General features: G+C 46.4%; 1 protein-coding gene across 1 annotated transcript in view; it reads right to left on the bottom strand.

The window, feature by feature from the left end:
• Positions 1-21,773, bottom strand: part of ANKRD33B (ankyrin repeat domain 33B) — a 60,613-nt gene extending 38,840 nt beyond the window's left edge. The window contains exons 1-2 of the mRNA XM_042806644.1: positions 21,588-21,773; positions 21,375-21,545 (exon numbers count right to left, since the gene is read on the bottom strand). Coding sequence (XP_042662578.1) covers positions 21,375-21,545; positions 21,588-21,773 — 357 coding nt within the window. The remainder of the gene's footprint in view (positions 1-21,374; positions 21,546-21,587) is intronic.

Below are 21,773 nucleotides of genomic sequence, written 5' to 3' on the forward strand. Positions count from 1 at the left end.
AAAGGGCAGAATTACGTTTTTGAAAGATCAGAGACTAGCACTTGGCTAAACCAAGAACACTGCTGTTACTGGCTTGCAAGCCCTAGTGAGTAGCCTCACGTTAATTTAGTGCTGTACTTAGAGAATGAGTTCATCCACAGTGATGTTAATCTGCAAGAGGCTCAGGGTGGTTTTTTGTTTGAGAGAACACACACTGTGACATGGAAATACTCTGTTCAGAGGGACCTTTTTTCCTCTGGTAGCTCACTGGTTTTTGTAGATTCAACTTTTTGAAAACTCTGAAAAAGATGATTCTAAACCAGCTTGTTTTTTAAAGTGTGCGTTCCCATTTAAAATTTCTCTCTTTTATTATCTCCATCGGCTAAATACGGATTCATCATCCACTGAAGGTGTAACAGGTCTCAGTGTATGAGCAGATAGTTCAGCAAAGGTCAAAATCATATTTGGAATATTCAAGTGAGAAACTAACTTCACCATCCTGCCTGTCTCAAGGCAACTACAGCACTCTTAACTTGAGTTTAAGAAGCAAACGCAGCACACGCTCGTACCATAAGTCAGTACCTCGTGGCAAGAGCTGAGTGAGGCTCTACCTGCCATGGGTGCAGCCTCTCCTCTTCTACGGAGCCTGTGACCACCCTGTTTATCTCCACCGAGCGTCCAGCTCCATGCAATAAGGGCAGGAAGGCATCTTCTGCCTCTGTGTTTGGATCTAAGAATCTCATCTTCTAATGAATACACCCCATTCATCTAAATAATAAAGAAACATAGGGAGGGACTGAACGTTAAGATAGTGTTGAATTTGAAGTAAAGAAGATAGAATTAATTATCTGACAAAAAAAAAAAAAAAAAAAAAAAAGAGGGAGGAGCAATTTCACATTTATAGTCAAATGTCTGGAATTACTACAGATGACCGGCCTTTGTAAAAAACTGCTGACTCGGTAATACAATATATCCACTTTATAGAACAGTTTCAGTAAAACAATCCAGAAACTGTTATGTTACTTCATAAAATTGAAGAATATTTAGGTAAACCGCAAAACAACTTCTCTTGAGTCGGGACTCCAGGAATTCATATAAGCAATCTACTTTTTTATTTAAGGACCTATACTTATGAGAGAAATGCTAGACATTTAAAACATGGTTTTCCTAATAAAAGAACACCTTTTGCTGAAAAGAAACACGCTGCAAAAAACGCAGTATGTATCAAACACATCTGATGGAAGTTTTTCAGAGCTGCTTGACACATCTCTGTGCCCCATAGCAGCTGAATTCCAACAGAGTCTTTGGGTACATCAAGACATTGCTTGACTGCAGAGTGGCATTTTTGTTGATAGAGGCTCACTAACGAGAGCAGCATCCAAACACACTAAGGGACCTTTGCATGATGCTCTCTAGGAAAAAAAGAAAAAAAAAAAAAAAAAGATAGCTGGCTGCTAGGGAATTTTCAATATACAGTTGGAGACTAAGACTCATCACAAAAGCTTTCCAATCTGTCCAGCTGAAGATTTGTAAATAAATACCTTTATATAAAACAAAAGGCTGCAAAAAAATATTGGCTACCTGACTCATTTCACCTCAGTTTGTGACAGCTTTTAGTGTTCACAACAAGACTGTATCCTATTGCAGTCAGTGTTGGCCAAACATCGTAGCAATTATTGGACTAGCGCTTTCACGCAACTAAGCATTTAGCTGCAGCCGTATTATTCATGTCTTATGAATTCCTGGAAAGGAAATTAGGAATTTATGAACGGACCTGCACATCCATCAGCAGTCCGTGTTGCTTTCCAGGATTTTTTGGTTTTCTGTTACAGGAGGACACTTCCCATCTGCTCAGTACGGCATTAGGCCACACAAGCTGTCATGGGTGATCTGCTGCTGTCACAGATCTCCATCTAAGCAAATTGGCTGTCAAGCTCAGAAAACTGGAAATGTATTTCTGCTAAAGGTATAAACAAAAGTACACCAACAACTGCAGAGAGTCCTGTATGCTAAATGAGAACCTTTGGTAGAAATGGACTTGGTTGCTTAGAGAGACTTGTCTATTAAAATATTACAGAGGTCACTTGTAAACACAATTTTCTTCATTTTTTTTGTGGTGCCTAACTCCAAAGCAATGGATTTTTCTAAGAGATGAGAACAAAGAAACACATTTAATTAGAAGAAATATTGCGGAGAAGATTCCATTAATATTTGTATGATTCTTCCATTTCATAATGATGAAGAGCATGATAGAGAAGGAAACTCTCCAACCACTGGACGAGCAGAGGGTGGTTAGCAGTAAACAGGAATAAGGAGGATAAAAAGCTGGGATGAAGAGGTATTTCTGCATTTAAAAGGAAGACGGTACATGTCAGTGTAACTAAATATTCTATTATAAATTTGTCATTTTGATATTAGGAATGTATGACTTAATATAAATTTTCAGCTGTGCAGCCTAATTACATACATTACACTGAACAAAAAAACATTATATTTCCACCCCGTGAAGGACTAACCTTTATTTTTCTAAAGTTAATGCTTGTTTATTTAGCAGTCGCTCACGGGACACACCTGTGGGCAAATTAAGCGGTTCTGCAGCAAGTCGAGGCAAACGCAGAAGACTGGCGTTTCCGGATTAGGCCGACGATTAAATATACCCGACTACAATTAAGACGCTAAATGGTAAATACTTCACCTAGAGCTTCCCGGCCCTTGGCTTCCTTTTGTTTCACCGTAAGGGAGCGTGTGGAGCCCTCGCTGCCCTCCTTCAGCAGCAGACCTTTCGGCGCATCCTCACACCCGGGAGCAGCAAGCACCGCTGGTTGCTCAGCCGTCACCCCCTGGACGGGGGCCCACACTTTCTGGTTTGCGTTTTTAAAATTCCGCCAACGCGCGTTTCGTCACGCTGGGCCGAACGCCTCGCTTCCTAGAGCTGAGTCCCCCACATCGTCCTTTCGCTACAGAAACGGACGACTAAATCCTTCAGTTCTTTACGAGGTAAGAGTTGATATTCTAACTGCGTAGACTTCAAAGCCTCCGAGCCCTTTATTTCACGGAGGGCTTTCCTCTCGCTACAGAAGCCCAGCTCTACCAAACGAGAGCCACAACCCCCTTCTCTGCCTCAGGAAGGACTTACAGGTCAGGTGAAATTGCATCAGCTACACAAAGGCAACGACTCATACCGGAGCAGTAAACTGAAGATGTGTACCTTAATGATTTCAAAGACAACCCTTTTTCACGTTATGATCCTCCCTATTTTTAGTCAGTGGTTTCTTCTCCCCTTCAAAAGCCTGTGTGCTAACTTATCCCACTCAGCTGGACGTTAGCAAGCACAGGGAGGAAATAGCAAGGTCTTGCTTCTGTTGGAAGACCAGCAACTTATAATTCCCTTCTCTTTCTTCAATTCATGTACAAGGAAAATAGCTTTTACATGTAGATTTGAAAATTACTGATTTAATAGCCTTTCACTTTCCACATGTCTTCATTCATATTAAATTGTTTGCAGCATGAGGAACCTCATCAGTATGTGCCTTTCCACATCAGATATCTCTGGCCTAAATATTTGCTTAAGGATAACATCTCCAGTAAACTTGAATATATAATCAATTTTCTAAGTAATTTCCGGTTTCCCTATCACTTCTACTAAAATTTTCATCACTCTTTCCTTGATCTGGAGATAGGCTGTGAAGGTGTCAGTTTCTGCTGGCTTTTATTTTTAATTCAACAGGAATTAAGGTGACTTAGGTCTGTGCAGAAAAGCTGCAGTGTAATAAAAACAACAGAAAGGTTTGTTGAGATCTTCCTTCACTTGCATTGATGAGAAAGACAAAATTTTACAGAATTAAAATGAAATGGAAACCAAAAAATATGAACAACTATGGTCACCTTCCACTTAACAATTCACCAGGCAAAGCATCTTTCTCATGATCTCAGAAGATACCGGGTGGGGTTTTTTTCTTTTATTTTCCACCAAGAGCAGAAGCTAACATATTTAGAGGGCTCACAATTACTAACTAAATGTTGCGGTTTCTTATCCCAGATTTTCTAAGAGCTCTATACCTCTAGTAGCCAAAAAGATCACAGAGTAGCAGTGGTAAAACTGATGCTTTTCACCCTCAGTTTTCAAGCACCCAGAAGCAGTAACAGGTTTTTCCCTAAAACAGATAATTTTCAAATGTTTTGCTAAGTGTTTGGAGTTGTTTTTCTATTTCTCTGACGCAAAATGAGAAAATGCTGCTTAGTAGTACGGCAATATTTTTAAGAGCAGAAGGTCTGGTCTTTGTATTTCTACCTGAAAATTATGGGCAGGATGTTTCCTGTTACTTTCAGAGCCTGACTCCTTCAACCCACCTCTGGGAAGAAACAAACAATAGCAAATATCCAAAGCAAAGGCTGGTTGAAATGAACTGACGCTAACTAACATTAGTATCAAAGCCCTACAGCCAAAATCACCCGCTTCCCCTTAACATCTGTAAATCTCGTATCGGCTGTTAGCACAGTAGAATTGCTGTAAATGACATGATTGTACTAACTGATGTTGCTTTGTAACTATAATCTTAAAAGTTCAGCCAATACAGGTAGACTTCAAAATCATGTATTTTGGGATGATATTATTGACTGCAGTAGCACCAATATTGAGGTAGAGTCTTTCCAGATACTCTCCCTGAAGACCTTAAAATCTGAAAGGAAAGAACAGGAGATGGCTGTGGAAAGGAAGAAAAGCAAATCTGTAAAAGTGATGACGGCAATATTTGAATGATTCTGTTAGTTTTTATATGACGTGAACAATCTTCACTTGCCCTTTCCCCTGTCACTGATAACCTGCCAAATTGTACAGGCTTTGCGCTAATCCTTCTTTTGTTTAAGACACACACTAAGAGTTTAGTGATAAATCAGAACTGATGCAATCACTGTAACTAGAAATAGAAATTACATGAGGAAGTGGAAGATATGGTCTTGTTAGGCAAGTATTCAAAGCCAGAACTGGGTACCTAAATGCTATTTTAAAAACCTCCTCCACGGAGGAATGAGCTTTATGGATGACAAGAAGTAAACAGAAAAGAAGGGCTGATATACACATTAAAGTCACCAACTGCAATTACAGTTACTATTTTGCGTTACGGAAGCACTAGTACTAATTATTTTTTTTATTTTTTTAAAAAAACTCTCAAAACAATTAATTTTTTCTTATCACTTTTAAATTCTCAAAAACATGAATTTTATTCCATGGATATTTTCGACCTAAAAGTTTCAAACCCTGCAGATTGTCGGCTGAATGACAGCAGGCTAGCTTACAAAGGAAATCAATCACAGAATTGTGAACTGTACTTTTCTGCACACCCAACTTGTCCAAACAACAACGGCAGTGTGTGTAGAGAGCTCGATGCCGAAGCCTTCAGGCGCGGTGGCTGCTTTTCTCTTGGAAGCAGTCCGGCGTGAAGCCAGCAGCCCCCATTTGGCTCTGCTGGGGAAGCGTACTTGGGTCAAACACGCAGAAAAGCTCGGCAGAGAGAACTTTTCACACAGCTGTTCAATACGGATGCAGCAGGCGGGGGGATGTTACCCTCTGCTCCAGCAGCCGCGGCGCCCGGGGCCCGAGCTGGAAGCGGCAACGGGAGGAGCATCCACTGTGGGTTCGGTGCTGGCGCCCTGGGTACCCCCCGCTCCCGCTCCCCCCGCTGCCACAGAGCCCGGGGGGGTCACTCTTGCTTCGCGCTGACACCAAAGGACACCCCGTGTTTTTAAAATCCTGCCTCTCCGCAACCACGCGGAGCGCTGTCGTGGTTTGGGCCTGGTTGGCAGCCAACCACAATGCAGCAGCTCTCTCCCTCCCCCTCCAGTGATGAGAAGGGACAGAGAGCCAGGCTTGGGGTCCGAGATAGGACTGGGATGGGGGAAAATCCCCCTTTTATGATCACGAGCAAAAGGCAGACTCGTTAGGGGAAGAAAAAAAGAATATCCATTTATTACAGACACTAACAACACATAACAGAGTAGGACAGTGAGAAGCATTGCCACACCTTGAGAACACCTTCCCCCCACCCCTCCCTTCTTCCCGGGCTCAGCTCTGCTCCCGATATCTCTACCTCCTCCCCCAGGGGCGCAGGGGCAGGGAATGGGGGGTGCAGGCAGTGCTGCTGCTTCCTTCATCTTCGGTGAGGGGAGTGTCCAAAACTTGTTACCCCCTGCTCCATCGTGGTCCCCCTCTCACAGGAGACAGTCCTCCACAAACTTTCTCCAACATGAGTCCCTCCCACGGGCCGCAGCGTTCCCCACACTGCTCCGTCATGGGTCACTAACTTCCTCCGACTGGATTCCCTCCCACGGCTGCAGCCCTTCCCGAGCTGCTCCGGCGTGGGACTCCCCCACATGCTGCAATCCTCCCAGCGCTGAATTACAGCAGCGGGGCTGCCTTTTCCCATGAGACCCCGGCCTTCTTCGGGCACAGCACCTTGATCAACAACAGGCTGTAAATCAGTGTCTGCTCCACCGTAGATCTCCCTGGGTGGCAGGGGGGGCCGCCCTGCCATCTCACCACAGGATACAGGGGGGTCTCTGCTCCGGCACACCTCCCCCCTCCTTTCTTCCTCCGTTCCCCCACTGACCTTGGTGTTCACGCAGCTGCCCCAACTCCCCCTCACCAGTCCCACTGCTCCTCACCACGTCCCTTCTTAAATACGTTATCGCAGAGGCGCAGCCGATTGGCTCAATTTCCCAAACAGAAGTGGAGCTGATGTGGAGCTGGGGGAGCTTCGAGAAGCTTCTCACAGGGGGCCGCCCCGATAGCCCCCTCCCCTGCCACCAAAAAACTCCACCACTCACTCAACCCAGGACAAGCGCGTATTTACGCCGCCTGGTTGGCAGCGTTAATCTGTTTTGCCGCGCAGGCTAACAGGGGGACTGATTAGTGGACCTACTAAAGGAGGGCAGACGTTCCGACTGATCTAGCAACAGAAACTACAACTCCAAAGAAAGATCATAGCATTTTTTGCCGATGCCTGATGGGGGATTATTTCAAAGCTTTAACAACAGCAGAAAAGAGTGCTAGACCTGAGCTATGAGAAGCGCTGGGGAACAGCATCACCTTACTAGAAACCTTCAGGTTATTTTTTTCTTTTCTTATTTGAACTCAGATCCTCAGAGGATGATCAGCTTACTGGATGTTTGTGATCTGTGAAATGCACAGTAAGAATCCCATAGCTGTACACCAGAATGCCTCAGCTCTGCCCACACCCGCCTGTGAATGGAGCCTCTGCTAATAAATCAGCTGTGCTGACTGTAATAAGCATAAACTAGGTCAAGCTAAAAACGCCCACAGAAAGAAAAAATGACAATAGTAAGTGAAAGATTTCTCACAGTCTTGTGCCTTAGAGGAAAATAATTTGGGTGATAAATTTTAAGATAAAGGCTGACATTTATTCACCACGTTTCTTTCTCCTTTGTTCTTAGATGCTGATATTGATTACTGCTTCTAAAATGTCTCATTTGAGTATTAAATATTTCAACGTTTGATTCATGTCATATCACTAACAGGATGATTGGAAGGTAATGTATGGTGTGAGAGGACCGTGATACCTGATTATATTTTTAAAATTCAAGAGCAACTTTTCCTATGTCTTCAGGCAACTGTATTTATTTCAACAGGTGTGATTTGGTGAGGCAGCTCTTGCCTGTCACATTTAATTATCTTGCCTTTGCAGGGAGTTTTCCACATGTATGTTATGGATCCGACAGACTTCATGGGAGCTTGCATGGAGATAAGCATTGTAAACGCACTGAGGCATCTGACTTCAACCAACTGCACACATGCTATTTTAATCCAAGTGAGGTACTAACGAGATTATCGTGTACTCAGTTCAGGTTCCTATTCCACGGGCAATCCTGCTCATGGGTATCTTCACGCGTGGGCATCCCTGTTGCACCCTCACCAGAGGAGGAATTTTCGGGGCTGGGAGACGCCTGCAGACCCTACAGCGGCAGAGCAGTAAAACAAACCAAAGCACAGCCAGCAACGGCCTCTTTTCTGTACGTGACCAACGGGTGGCAAGGACGATCCGGTCCCACCCGACCCACCCGGCAGCAGGACGCAGCGCGGCGCGTGGTGCTGCCGGGAGGTTCGTGGGGGACCCCGGAGCCTCCCCAGCCTTTCCGCACGGCCACCGCTCACTCCCTCCCCGGGGGACCTTGAAATTAAATATGCTTTCTTTCCCCGTCACCCGTGGAACGGCAGGCCGTTTCCCTCCCCCGCTTCCTCGGGCCACCAACCAAGCTGCCCTCCAGGAACGAGGGGGGATTTTATTGCGGGGTGGTGATTCCGTGCGGGGAGCTCTGCCGGAGCGGCGCCGTGGGGCAGCGTCTCTGGCACGGCTGTGCTGCCCCACAGCACAGTGGGGAGAAACCCGTTGCTTCCAGGCATCCGGGCGTTTACTTTGCAGTAATGCTTGTCTCGGCGCAACCAGGAAACTTCTCTACTGTGTTTGCACTATTTAGCAGCTCAGAAGGGCTCTGCAAGGCTAAACACTGAGGTGTCATTAATATCTGTGGTATTTCACCTTCCAAAGCCAAATAATACTTGCGACTCCATTCTTTTTGTCTAACAAACTCTTGCTATTTCATGCTGTTTATAGAAAATCTTTCTTTGTAGAAAGAAAAAAAAAAATTTAAGCTCCTTTATGGGCCTGAGCTTTGTCTCTGACTCCTCTTGCGACCTTTCAAACCCACGTGATAATTCCAGACACACAGAAGCACACTACTGCCTTCCAAAGACAGTCTTCCTTTTACTTTCATTCACATCTAGAGATGATTTTATGAATACGAGGCTAACCTTCCTGTGCTTCCCAATCAAATGGTAAACAGGTGGGCCAGGCCTTTTTCCTACAAGCTACAAATAGCAAAATACCTAAGTTCTGTTAAAAAAAAAGCAAAAAAAAAAAAAAAAAAAAAAAGCCACATACTCCCTGAACGTCTGCTTTTATGAACAGACTGAATATGTTGAGCTACCTGCCACTTTTCCACTTCGGAAGACTAATAACATTGGCTTGCGTGTAAGCCTGCCTCTCCAGCAGTAACAAATCCAAAACTTCCCCAAGCGCCCGATTCTGAGCTGCAGTGGCTGCTGGCAGCCTCTCTCCCCGTCAGCGGTCGCTCTGTCTCCGTGCAGGCTGTCCCAAAGATTCGGCCTCACCTGCTAAAGAGGCAAAAGACCAACAAAACCACCCCCCACACATGTGAGAGGGTATTACGGGATCGGGCCCAAAACGTTATACATCCAAAACGTGCGAAAGCAACAAAAGCCCGACCAGGAGTCGTTCCCCTTTTGCATCAGCTCGCTTTCAAACTGCTCCCTGTGCAATTTAATAGACATAATAGAAAATTACAGAATCGAAAAACGGGAGCTATTTCCACGTTGTGGGTTTTTCCCACACTGGATACAGCTAATTCACTGCCAGATGTGCCACTACAGCCTTTGTGACAACCATCCTCTTCCTATGGTACTTAACTATTTCTTATTGTGACACGCTCAGTATACTACGGGATTATACTTAGCCCAGGTTGGAGGGGTTTTGTTGTTGTTTTTAATGAGAGAACCCTTAGAAATATGTAAATTCAAATCTGTGTGGCATAACATTTTCAATAATTTGAAAGGGTAACCTTCTGAGAGTAACTTTATTTACGAAAACGTTAAAGGTGAACTCCTGTCTCCAATAAAGCCCGTGGGAGTTCTTCGTTGCCTTCACATCCTCCAGAGATTTTATTTTCTATTTAAAAAACCTACCAGCAGTCTTTAGGCAGTGATGTTTGTTCAACTATACCTCAGTGACAAAAGTTAAACCTAATTCCACAGAGCAATGACAGACAATATAAGAAGAATATGCAGAAAAATTGTTAGCAGGCAAGATGCTTTTTATGTCAATTGCTAAAAAACTACCCAGAACAGAATGACTTGTATAAACAAACTATGAGAGTTGGAAAAAGTACTGAAATTAATGACAAAACCACTAATTAGGGAAAAACTGGAGCATCACATTGGCTGTATCTTCCTACCTGAAAGCTATCTCGTCATATCTGAAATAAGCACACAGCATTTGCAAATAGGTATTACGCCAATTTTAGCATCAGTGTAGTTAATGATTTCCATAACCACAGCAGAGCAGAAAATATCACCAGTCCTTTCAAATTATGCTAGCTTGGGCACGTAGCATTGCAAAGCCTAAAAAAAAAAAAAAATGGAAAATGAAGAGAACCGCTTGGGACTCAGAGAAAACCCGGGCCAAGTGCTGGCTGTGTGGACACTCACTGCTGGTCCGTTCCAGGGAGAATAATTCTGGGGAGGGTGGACGGGCGCTCGTGCCAGAGGTGGTTTCCTCTGGCAAGGCACACACCGCCCGTCCTCGTCCAGTGGGATCTTCTGCAAGTAAAAGACTGCTGATGCTTTCCAAATCAATCTTTATTTCAAAATTAACGGTGAGTTTTAGTTAGTGGTCATGTATCACTTTCTTTAGAGGAACAAGGATGTGTTTTAATGAAATGTAATTTAAAGAAACCTGGTGCACGTTAAGCTTGTCTGGTGCGAAGCAACCAGCACCTTTATGTTAGTTCATACAGGAGTTACTACTCAGTCTCACTCTCATCCTCCTCTGTAATGATGAAGTGCTACCAACACAAAACCATATTATGATAAATCACCTGATTTTGGTGAGTCTCTGTTACACAGTAATCATTACCAAAATGTATGACGGGACTTCGTTTTTTATGTCTTTCAGTCTATATCTTCTGGAGTAGTAGAAGAGATTTTGAAAGCAATGCTACCTGCTGAAATGTCTGGATAGATCCAAATAGATATTCTGATTAATTCTACTCCTTGCTCAATATTTGTTAGCATTTGTTTTCATAGTTTATATTATTCCCAAGCACGCATACAAGACCATGTGACTAAAATCGATATGACGTTGAATGGTTCCTGCGGCACATGCAAAAGCGAACCTGTCTCAAAAACCTGTTTGAAACATCCTCTGAAACCCAGTGGCAAGCCTGACTGAGGGAAAACCAAGCAAGTCCCACATCTGCGAAAAGGGCGCTGCCCAACAAGGGGCCAAGGGTCCCCGTCCCTGCCTTTCCACCTGGCAGCTCTGACTGTCCTGGGTTGAGTGAGTGGTGGAGATTTTTGGTGGCAGGGGAGGGGGCTATTGGGGAGGCCCCCCGGGAGAAGCTTCTCGAAGCTCCCCCGGCTCCACGTCAGCTCCACCTCAGCACCAAAACTGAGCCCATCAGCTGCGCCTCTGCCAGAACGTATTTAAGAAGGGACGTTGTGAGGAGCAGTGGGACTGGTGAGGGGGAGTTGGGGCAGCTGCGTGAACACCAAGGTCAGTGGAGGAACGGAGGAAGGAAGGAGGGGGGAGGTGTGGGGGAGCAGAGACCCCCCTGTATCCTGTGGGGAGACGGCAGGGCGGCCCCCCCTGCCACCCATGAAGATCTACGGTGGAGCAGACATTGATTTACAGCCTGTTGTTCCTGCTCAGCTGATCAAGGTGCTGTGCCCGAAGAAGGCCGGGGTCTCGTGGGAAAAGGCAGCCCCGCTGCTGTAATTCAGCACTGGGAGGATTGCAGCATGCGGGGGAGTCCCACGCCGGAGCAGCTCGGGAAGGGCTGCAGCCGTGGGAGGGAATCCAGTCGGAGGAAGTTAGTGACCCACGACGCAGCAGTGTGGGGAACGCTGCGGCCCGTGGGAGGGACTCATGTCGGAGAAAGTTTGTGGAGGACTGTCTCCTGTGAGAGGGGGACCACGATGGAGCAGGAGGAACAAGTTCCGGACACTCCCCTCACCGAACATGAGGGAAGTGGCAGCTCTGCCTGCACCCCCCATTCCCTGCCCCTGCGCCCCTGGGGGAGGAGGTAGAGATATCGGGAGCAGAGCTGAGCCCGGGAAGAAGGGAGGGGTGGGGGGAAGGTGTTCTCAAGATGTGGCAATGCTTCTCACTGTCCTACTCTGTTACGTGTTGTTAGTGTCTGTAATAAATGGATGTTCTTTTTTTCTTCCCCTAACGAGTCTGCCTTTTGCTCGTGATCATAAAAGGGGGATTTTCCCCCATCCCAGTCCTATCTCGAACCCCAAGCCTGGCTCTCTGTCCCTTCTCATTGCCGGAGGGGAAGGGAGAGAGAGCTGCTGCATTGTGGTTGGCTGCCAACCAGGCCGAAACCACGACACTGACCCCCATCCGCCAGCAGCCACAGCCCCCACCACCGCTTCCAGCATTAGCAGGACCAAGGGACACGAAGGCAACTCGAAGTCGAGCTCCTGGTGATGCTGAAAGATGAGGCACTTGGGGACCTGCTGTCCCTTGCAGGTGGCACCTGGACCCAACACTCCTGTGGTGCTTCTTAGCAGACAGACAGCTCTTGAGCCCAGTGTCTGGGATGGGACCATTTATTTTTTCCTACTCAGAGACCCTGCCTCGAGACCTAAAGACTTGAGAGGCGAGGCACCAGACAGTGACTTAGCCTGGAACTGAAGAATTGGGGAATTTTGGGGCTTTTGGACCTGCTTCCTTTCCCGGTGTACCTGAAGCCTGGCAGCTCCGACAGGCTACTAAAATTCAACCGGACACAGTTTTTCAAAGCAATCAGGTGCTTTGTAACGGTGCCATCTGTTTCAATTTCCATTTTATTCCTGAGAAACAGTATTGGCATGCACTTTGTTTCAGGTCAGACATGAGGCCTGAAAAGTTATTTCTACACAGCGTAGTATCCTAATTCAAGGAGCACTCCTTACCCAAGTATTTGAAGCTCCCCTAAGGCTAAGCATTTGTGCTACCTTAGGCTCACAGAGAAATGCTACTGGAAACTAATTTTTGGTTGGTTTTTTTTTTCTGTAGGTTACAAATCTTAGCTCTTGGGGAAGGGATGATAGAAGAACAACAGTGCCCAGAGATGAATCACTTCTGTTAGTATGTATGTGTGTATGTCGGGTATCAGTAGAGCTGCTGGGATCAAAACAATGCAGGGGTTCTCCTTATAGTCACACACTCTTTATATATGTCACTAGACACTGAAACTGATTGAACAGCTCAAAACTGAATGCCTGAATACCACCACAAATCAGTAAGGAGCCACAGCTTGGTTTAGTTTTGGTCTTAAAATATGCTCTTTAAAAAAAAAAAAAAAGACAAAATCTGCTAATCAATACCCATACAGAGTGGAAAGCCTAGAGCAGTGAGAAGAGCAACGGAAGGCTTTTGGGATTGTCAACCGCTGCGTGTTGTCATACTAACAGAAGACACCGTCTACTTCTTAGCTCCTGATACTGAATCTACAACAGCCATGTCGCCCACATCCCAGATGTGGGGTCTCCAAAATCACCCCTTTTAAACCCATTCATACTCAAAATAGCTTTCAAGCTCCAAGTTTTGTGCTTGGTTTCCGCTCAGGGGCGAATTGTAAACACCGCTGAAACCCAAGCTCCTGTCCCTTCAAAGAACTCCCAGCCTTTCTCCTCCGGGAAGAAGGTCTGAACACCTCCGGCAGGTTTCGGGCCACACAACTCTGTCACAGATATGATTATAGTCTGGAGAGAAGCCGCATGCTCAGCTCTGCCTCTGAGGACCCTCAGTGCAAAGCCAGACCAACCGGAGCACCCCTCAACGACCACTGAGCCTCACGGGAGCGAGCTGTCAACAGCCCCCTTCTCTGAGGCCACCACGAAGCTACCAAGCAATGTCAACCAGTGGTTAACTTCATCAGTCCCTTACAGTAAGGAGAATTCCCAGATCTTTTTGGAGAGGTCGGGTTTTAAGGCACCTTCGACCCTACCAGTGTTCTGTGTGAGATGCCATTGTGCGGAGGTAGGGATGCAAAGCAGAATCAGGAAGAAATTATTAAAAATTTCTTATTCATTTCTATAAGCAGATATAGGATTTCTAGGATAGACAGAAAAATGGGAAAACAACCTTCTCTTCCACGTCTCAAGATGTTTCTAGAATTTTCTTATCCCGTATCAGGCTGCGGTTAAAACGCCAAGCCTTCTGAATGGGAGACTTCAGTCCCAACACAAGCAATAAGGAGAGCAATGTCACTTTCTTCTTCCCTCTCCTTTATTTCAGGGTTTAAACCTGACTTTTCTAAAGATGATTGCCCTTTATGGACTTTTCTGAAGCTCTTTTCTCCCTCTTAAGTTCTTTCAGAGCTACTTTTTTTTGCGGGTGCAGCATCAAAAGTTGCAAAACTTTGGTCTGAGGTTGCCTAGGTATCCACAAGGCCTATACATTACTTCCAAAAAACCTTTCTAACATACCAAGCTACAAGAACCCCAAATTTATGTAAATCGTGAATATCTGCCTCAATAAAATTTCAGGGTAAGGGTCTTAGGAACCTTTAAGGGAGAAAATCGGTGCCAATATTCCTTCTTGAGTAATTCCTCCACAAGAATGTAAATTTGCATTTCCTAATGGGATGAAGGAATTAGCAGTGTCACATTGTGCACTGTGAAATAAACCTCAGAGATTCTCCTGGAAGAATGCAGTAAGGCATTTTGAGGTCACATTTCTTACCTGTGTTACAGACACATTCTGTTAAAGACACCATTATAGATGGTCATAATTATTGTCATAATTACCGACGACAGATGTCCCAGACGACCAGTCTTGTTAGACTATCATTAGATTTTAAATGCAGCTGTACTTTGTTACATCTGGAGCCAACCTGTGCTCAGCTGGGTAACCAGGATCATTGCTGCATCTCTGAGGAGCTCCGCAGATCCAAATATTTGATTTAAGATACTAACGTGAAACACTGCCTAAACTAGAACAAAAGATTGCTGTGACCTTGACTTCTGGGCTACCATCCGGCTAAAAATATCCCTCCCGTTCTGTACGTTTTGCATTAAGCAATTTGTCAAAATTCTTCAAGGAAACTGCTCTTCATCTGGTTTCTCTAAATGCTGCATCACTTGAAACCAGATTAAACTTGTACAACTTTTTCTTGTTGATGAGGACTTCAAACCTCTATCACTTTCCATCAGAGTTACATCTGCTAGTTCATGCTGCTCTTCACACTAAGGAAATTACATCTTACCACCTGTCTACTATTATATCTTATTACCTGTCTAGCCTCCTGCTCAGAGGATGTGACGGGTCTGGTCATGGATTTCCAGTGATCCGCTGAAGTGACCTGCATTTCCATTCTTTGTGCCTAAGCACCCTCATGGTCCCTATTAATAGTTCTCTTTAATCCACAGAAATCATGTTCCGCACACACATGCTTCTTCAGTTATTTTAAAGGATATGTTTCTGTGCCAGATTTACGAAGGCATTACTCACCTAACACTTCAGAGGGAGGCAGGCAGGGGCAGGCAGACATCTAACCTGCCCACGCTCTTCTGACACCACCTCCGAGTGCCTATCTGTGTCAATCTGGGCCACATTCTGGTTAGCTCACCGAGTTCCCTCTTAGCCAACTTTGTATTTTCCATGGTCTACCTACTCCTTTCTGATGGCTTCCCTTGAGTTGTAATTACAGTATATGAAGGGATCCCGGTTTGTTTTGAGCAGCTCCTGTATTTTGACATCTACTATTCCTTGCCTTGCTTTGCTCACTCACTTCCTTTTTGAACACATACGTATTTCCAGGGACTTTTTTTCTGGCATTTGGGTATTTCTGTACTTTTCTGGAAGGATTTAAATTAGATTATTTTTGCCATTAGGGTCTTTTTAAAAGTATTTCCACCCTAAAAAAATTTCCTTTTGTGGTTTAGTGTCATGACATTAAGTTTCAATACAATCGCTCCCATGAGAATATCTTGTATGAGAGGATATAAGGGAAGTGAAACTGCCTACGAAAATACGAAAAAGCTCCCAGCGCTGCAGCAGATGACATTCTTCAAATCCTTTTTCTGACATGGGAAGACTTACGCTGTGTGCCATGACAACTGAAAAGCAACGTGTGACAGGGAGATCTTTATCGCTCGCCACAAAATGCCGCACTCTTAATTTTTTGTAAGTTAGCATTGTGAAGATAACAAAAACCAATAAAAACAGGTTAACGGAGCGTTACACAAGCTCTGGCACTTTCTGGGATACATAGAAGAGCGCTGTCCGGCACGATGTTCCCTCCCCCAGGAGCTGGAGCCACTGGCTCCCTCGCCCTTCTCGCCCACTCACAATTTTAGGAGCACGGCCCTTTGGCCAATTTGGATGTCAGCGCCACGGAGGATTCGCTCTGCATCTCTCGGCGAGATGGGTAACGCCACCCCGCCTTGCCTGGGCCCTGGAGCCCCTTTGCCTCGCTGAGGAGCCGCCGGCGTCGGGCAGGGAGACCAGTACGCCGTGCCCGATGCCTCCAACTGGTCCAATAAGGAGACCGGGCGGGCGACGCCGTTCCGAAACGTCTTTTTACACCCAGCAGCACCCAAACTAACCGAGGTGGGCGTCCGGAGAAACACCTCCACCCCACTCCGGGGCTCGCCTGCCGGTGCTCTCCAACGCGGCGTGCCTGCTTCAGGGGGCGCGCGTGGTGCCCAGGTGAGGAGCCCCATGTGCCCGGTCTCTGCAAACTCTCCGGAGTCAGCGGAGGGAGGTTTTTTTTTGGCAGAGGGGAAGGGGACAGCAGTTAGAGCACGAGCACAACACGGACGTCTCAGTCGTCCTCTGGAGAAACCCCCTCCTCTGCTGAGGAAGAGGGGAGCAGGGAGACCATCCTCCTATTTCATGCGCTCCACCATGGTGCGAACCACCCTCCTCAGGAGCTTCTCTCCTGCTCCTACCTTCCCAGGCTTCCTTCCACCGTTGGCACAACTCGACGTTCTCACAAGATTTTCAAGCAGGTGTCTAGACAGGACCCCACTGCCTTGTTTTTGTTCAGTGACAGCAACTTCCAGGCTTTTGATGCACCATTGTCCCTCCCCAGGACTAAGCGCCGTGAGAGGGGAAATAAAAAGGAATTTAGATCAAGAGGAACAGCAACAGCCTTCAAAATGCTGGTTTCTTCCTTCAGCACAAAAAAAAAAAAGGAGAGAGGAACAAACAGACAAATCCAGGCCCATTTGGTGAAGGAGCTGCAGAACTATTGAGCCTCAAAGGAAAATTTACTGCAGACCAGCACTGATCAACAGCATCCTGTATAAAGCATTAATGGGAAAAGTTAACGGTGCTCATGTATGGATTTAGGAGCATTTTCTGAAAGGAGCAGAAAGAGCTTACGGACTGAGCCACCTAGATTATTTTGTCTTCATGCCTTTTAAGGGGGCAAAACGAAGATCACAAATGTACGATCCCCACTATATCATGACACCCTTACAACGACTGGTTCCTAGTTATCTATGGAACAGGATGAAAGACTTATTGAACAATAACATAAAAAATGAAAAGCTGAAAAAGATGACAACAGAATACTGTCACACATATATCAACTCTAAAATATGGAGTTACAGAACACCTACTAATACAGACCATACCACATGGATGGTTAACCTTTCCGAGGATGAGCGGCAGTGATTATTTTCAATCTGGCAAGTGAATGTTCTTTGCCTTCTTTCCTCTCCCTCCCCCATCCCTTATTGCCTTCTCTATTGTCATGGCAAATTTCTAAATTTGCTTGCATTCTGCAGTTAGGTAACACCAGATTTTGAAACTCTGTCTTTCTGAGTATATATAATCCTGGTCACCGGGCAAAATTTAATATTAAGTGATGTTAAGCTTATGAGATGCAAATATCTGAAATTCTGGAAATGTGGCTGGTGAGGAGGCAAAACCAGTCCCCACACCACATCGTGAGAAGCAGCATCGTTATCCAGGTGGCACTCTCGTCCCAGTCAGGTCAGGAGGTTTCACTGGGGCCATGATTTTATTTCCTCAGCTATACATTTGCAAATCCCTCTTTCCTGCCAGCGTGAGGAAGGTAAACGCATCAGCGTTAATGAATGGGAGGCTGCCCTGCGTGATCTGCAATTAGTATATTATACGCTGTCATAGTTGTTTTCCAAATATTTCAGTACTGGATTTGGCAAAGGGAGGAAGCGAGCAGTACCAAGCGCGGCTTTCGGGATTCCATGTACAGAAAGCAGTGCAACAGAAGATGGGGGGTTCAGCCCTTGGGGGGCCCCGGGCAGGCAGTGATCTGTAAACTGTGGTGGTCTCGGCAGCGCTGAAAACGAGACAGCAAAGGTACTGGCCCTCGGGCTACATGTGGTGACTAATAAATCGGCTGTTGTAGAGCCTGGTTTACTGCGGGAAGGTGGATTTAATGAAAACCTGTGCCTGGCAGGAGGTTCTGCAGCTCACCAACGGAACATGGGAAAAATACGCTTCTGCAGAAACCCCACAAAAAAAAAAAAAAAAAAAAAAAAACACTATCCAGCCTTGGCAAATTGACTCAAAGGAGAGAAATTATGTATTTCCATAAAAAGGACGGAGGAAAATATGTGAAGTTACCTCTGGTTCTCAACGTTTTCAGAAATAATTCCTTCTGAATTTTAAATTTATGCATTTACACTTTAGGGACAAGGTAAAAATTTAAAAACAAAGCAATGGCAACACCCCAGAGTTTGTGCCCAAATTCATTTAAAGAATCTAACCACTAGAAAGTTTCATCTTCATGTTATGTTTTGCACGTTGAATTTCATTACTGTCAGAATCAAAATATGGTATTGTCTTACTGCCATAACCTGTTCCATGTTTTGTCTATTTTGAAAAAAAAAAAAAACTACTTTTTCAATTGTGAAAATAAAACCGCGCTGTCCAGACTTAACAGAGATTACCAGATCAGGGTTGTGAAAATAGTTAATATACTCAGTTGGACAGCCCTCCCTTCAGCACCCTTCTTATTCTTCCTTCTCTCTCCTGCCTGGCAGAAAAGAAACAAGATCTTAGAAGAAATAAAAGTATCTTATTTATTTGCAGTGTAGATTAAAAAAATTAAAAAAAAAAAAAAGACGCATTGCAATAAATATACGTCAGATACCATTGTAAACAAACATTATCCTGGTGAAGGAAAATGTTGAAAGCTAAAAGTACAGATTTCAGCAGTAGAAAAATGTCATCAGCACCAGTGGTGTATGTAATTTGTTCAGTTACTTTTTGGCAGTAAGACTAAGTGCTGTCTGTGGGTAATGTGCAAGAACTTTATATGACATGCCAGTTCAAGAGCTGTAAAAATTCCCCAGAAAGGGAGATAAAAGACCTGGGCAAAACTTCCATTTTCTCAGGTCAAAATCTCTGAAAAAGGTGGGCTTGTGCTGCCAAATAATGTGAATTTGCCCTGATGTTCCCTGTGGGGATGTCAGGGCTGCAGGCAGTCACACCTGACGCTTCAGCTTCCTGGCAGAAAGGTTGGTCCCATCCCGTTCACACCGGCCTGGAGAAGTTAGAGACTGCCCCGCTGTGATGAGGGCGCTCTGAGAGGGTTTATACACCCTCCTGTGGAGAGAGAAACCGGACTCACGTCTTCCACACCATTAATGAGGCTTCCAGAAGGTGCTGCGTGACAGAAGTTCTTTTGCTTTGTTTTCATCAGAAATGCAGAAAACAGAATTTGACGTCAAAGCTTAATTTCAGGTTAAATGGAGTATTCGCTTAAGTAGAGAAAAACTTTTTTTTTTTTTTTTTTTTTTTTTCGGTATGAACAAATAAGAGAAACTTTCAATTTGGATTCAAGACAATTTTGTTTCTTTTCTGGGAAGCTGGAGAGGTAAAGAATAGCTTGTTTTTTTTTGGGGGGGGGGGGGAAGCGGGACGGTGAAGGGAGGTAAACGCGCTGTTTTCACAACCCTGCTCGGATCACCTCTGCAGGAGGAGCTGCTGGGGGGGCTGATGCCTGAGCTGAGCTTGTCCGGACCCCCCTAGCCCTGAGACGGGGGATGCTCCCCGCTCCCCAGCCAGCTGCATCCCCTCTGCGGGGGGCGAGCCCCACACACACACCCCCCCCCTCTTTGAGAAAGGGCAGCCGCGGGGCACTCGGTCTTTTACGCCGCAGTACGGTGGGGCCAAACCTCCCCCCACCCTCAGACACCCGAGGCACGCTGACCCAACATCCATGGGATGCCGGGGCTGGGCTGGGGCTCCTGCTCAGGCCCCGAATGTCTCTGGGGGATCTCCAAAAATCTCCTGTAACGGACGTTTGGATGGCGCACGTTACCAGCTGAGGAGCATGACTACACCGTACGCTGGCTGGGACAGAGAAGTTGATTTAAAACATTTCTACCCTCTGCTGCTCATTCCCACGCCCGTGCCATAGTTTGCTGCCCCCTCCAAGGCATTAATACAACTTTTTGTATCTGTTTCTTTTGCTGAAGTTTACTGTAAATCAAATCACTAAAAGTCCATATTAAAAACAATCCTTTGGGGGGTGGGGAGGAACTGTGGCTATTTTGCAGAAAAAGTCTGACAAGTACATACATCTAAGGCACAAAAAAGTCTCTCTCCAGCCAGCCCCGAACCCAAATTATTGCATCATTTTTGATGCAAAGACCACCTACTTTGGCAGAATGTGCAAGTCAGTTGCCCAACTAAAATCACTCAGGATTTCTTTAGAAACATCCCTGTCATAGACTTGTTGTATTTTTGAGATTGTTTATGCAAACTATAAGTAAAAATTCTTAGCTTTAATGTAAATGGTAGTAATACTAGTGAAAGGAAGTGCTGATGCTAAACTTCAGTATCGCTGCTCAAACACCCCAGTTACACGTTATCCAGGAAATCTTTCCCGTGTTTTCACCTTTTGATTTAGTGAAGTACACTTCTGTTCCTGCACTTAACCAGGAGGCAAAAACGGAATCACAAGCCTTGTGCCGACACAAAACCCCAAACTAGGCCACCAGCAACAAAACAAATACCAGGCTAACTCCAAAAAGTCTGAGTTTAGCGCAGGAATACCCCGAGACCTGCTTAGCATTCTAGCAACTGGGAGTAAGCTTCTGTTTTGGAGGGAGCTAGACAAAAACGGAACCAAACCAGGCAATCCCAGATTTTGATCGGGTGTTCGAATTCCCCAGGTGAAAACCATGAAGCGCTGCAGGGGAGGGGCTGCCCAGCAAGGAGGAAGGTTTCTCTCTCCCCACTAAACTGTGGGAAAGCCAAGACCCAGCTCAAAACTGACGGCGGGAGAACTGGAATCTCTCTCACTCAACCTTCCTCTCTTCCCAGAAAGCGGGCCCTTCCCTTGCCAGAGACGGCAAATCCCGTCGAGCAGGGCGAGAGGGGGGGGTCCGCGCCCTTCCCCCGTCCCCGCTGCGTGGGGTCCTGCCCCCCCCCCCCCCCCCACGGGACCGCAGCCCCAGCGCCCCTTCCAACCAAAAGCGGTGTCGCCCAAAGCGCGCCCTCCAGCCGAGTCTCTGCTCCACGGGGGTGGGTGGGTGGGTGGGGTGGGTGGGGTGGGTGGGGGGGGGGTTCGGGGGGCGGCGGGGTGCTCACCCGGCGGTTGCGGTCGGTCTCCCGCACCTCCTGCTCCTCGGGGCCCCGGCGGATCAGCGCCCTGAGCCCGGCGGCGTTGTTGGCGCAGCAGGCTCGGAAGAAGCCGGGCGCCCCGGCTCCTCCGCGGTCCCCCCGCTCCAGGGACCGGCGGTCCCCCTCCTCCTCCTCCTCCTCCTCCTCCTCCTCCTCCTCCTCCTCCTCCTCCTCCTCGGCCTCCAGCCCCCGCGGCGGGTAGAAGGAGTCGTCGGAGGCGATGCTGCAAGCGTCGGGCAGCTGGGAGAAGTCGTCGTACTCCTCGAAGCCATCCTCTTCCTCCTCCTCTTCTTCCTCGCCCGGCCCCCCGGCGGCAGCCCCCGCTGCCCCCTCCCGGGGGCCGCTCTCCGCCTCGGCGCTGGGCAT

Source organism: Tyto alba, unplaced genomic scaffold (assembly GCF_018691265.1).
Source record: "Tyto alba isolate M040663 unplaced genomic scaffold, T.alba_DEE_v4.0 Super-Scaffold_48, whole genome shotgun sequence".
Classification (NCBI taxonomy): Eukaryota; Metazoa; Chordata; class Aves; order Strigiformes; family Tytonidae; genus Tyto; species Tyto alba.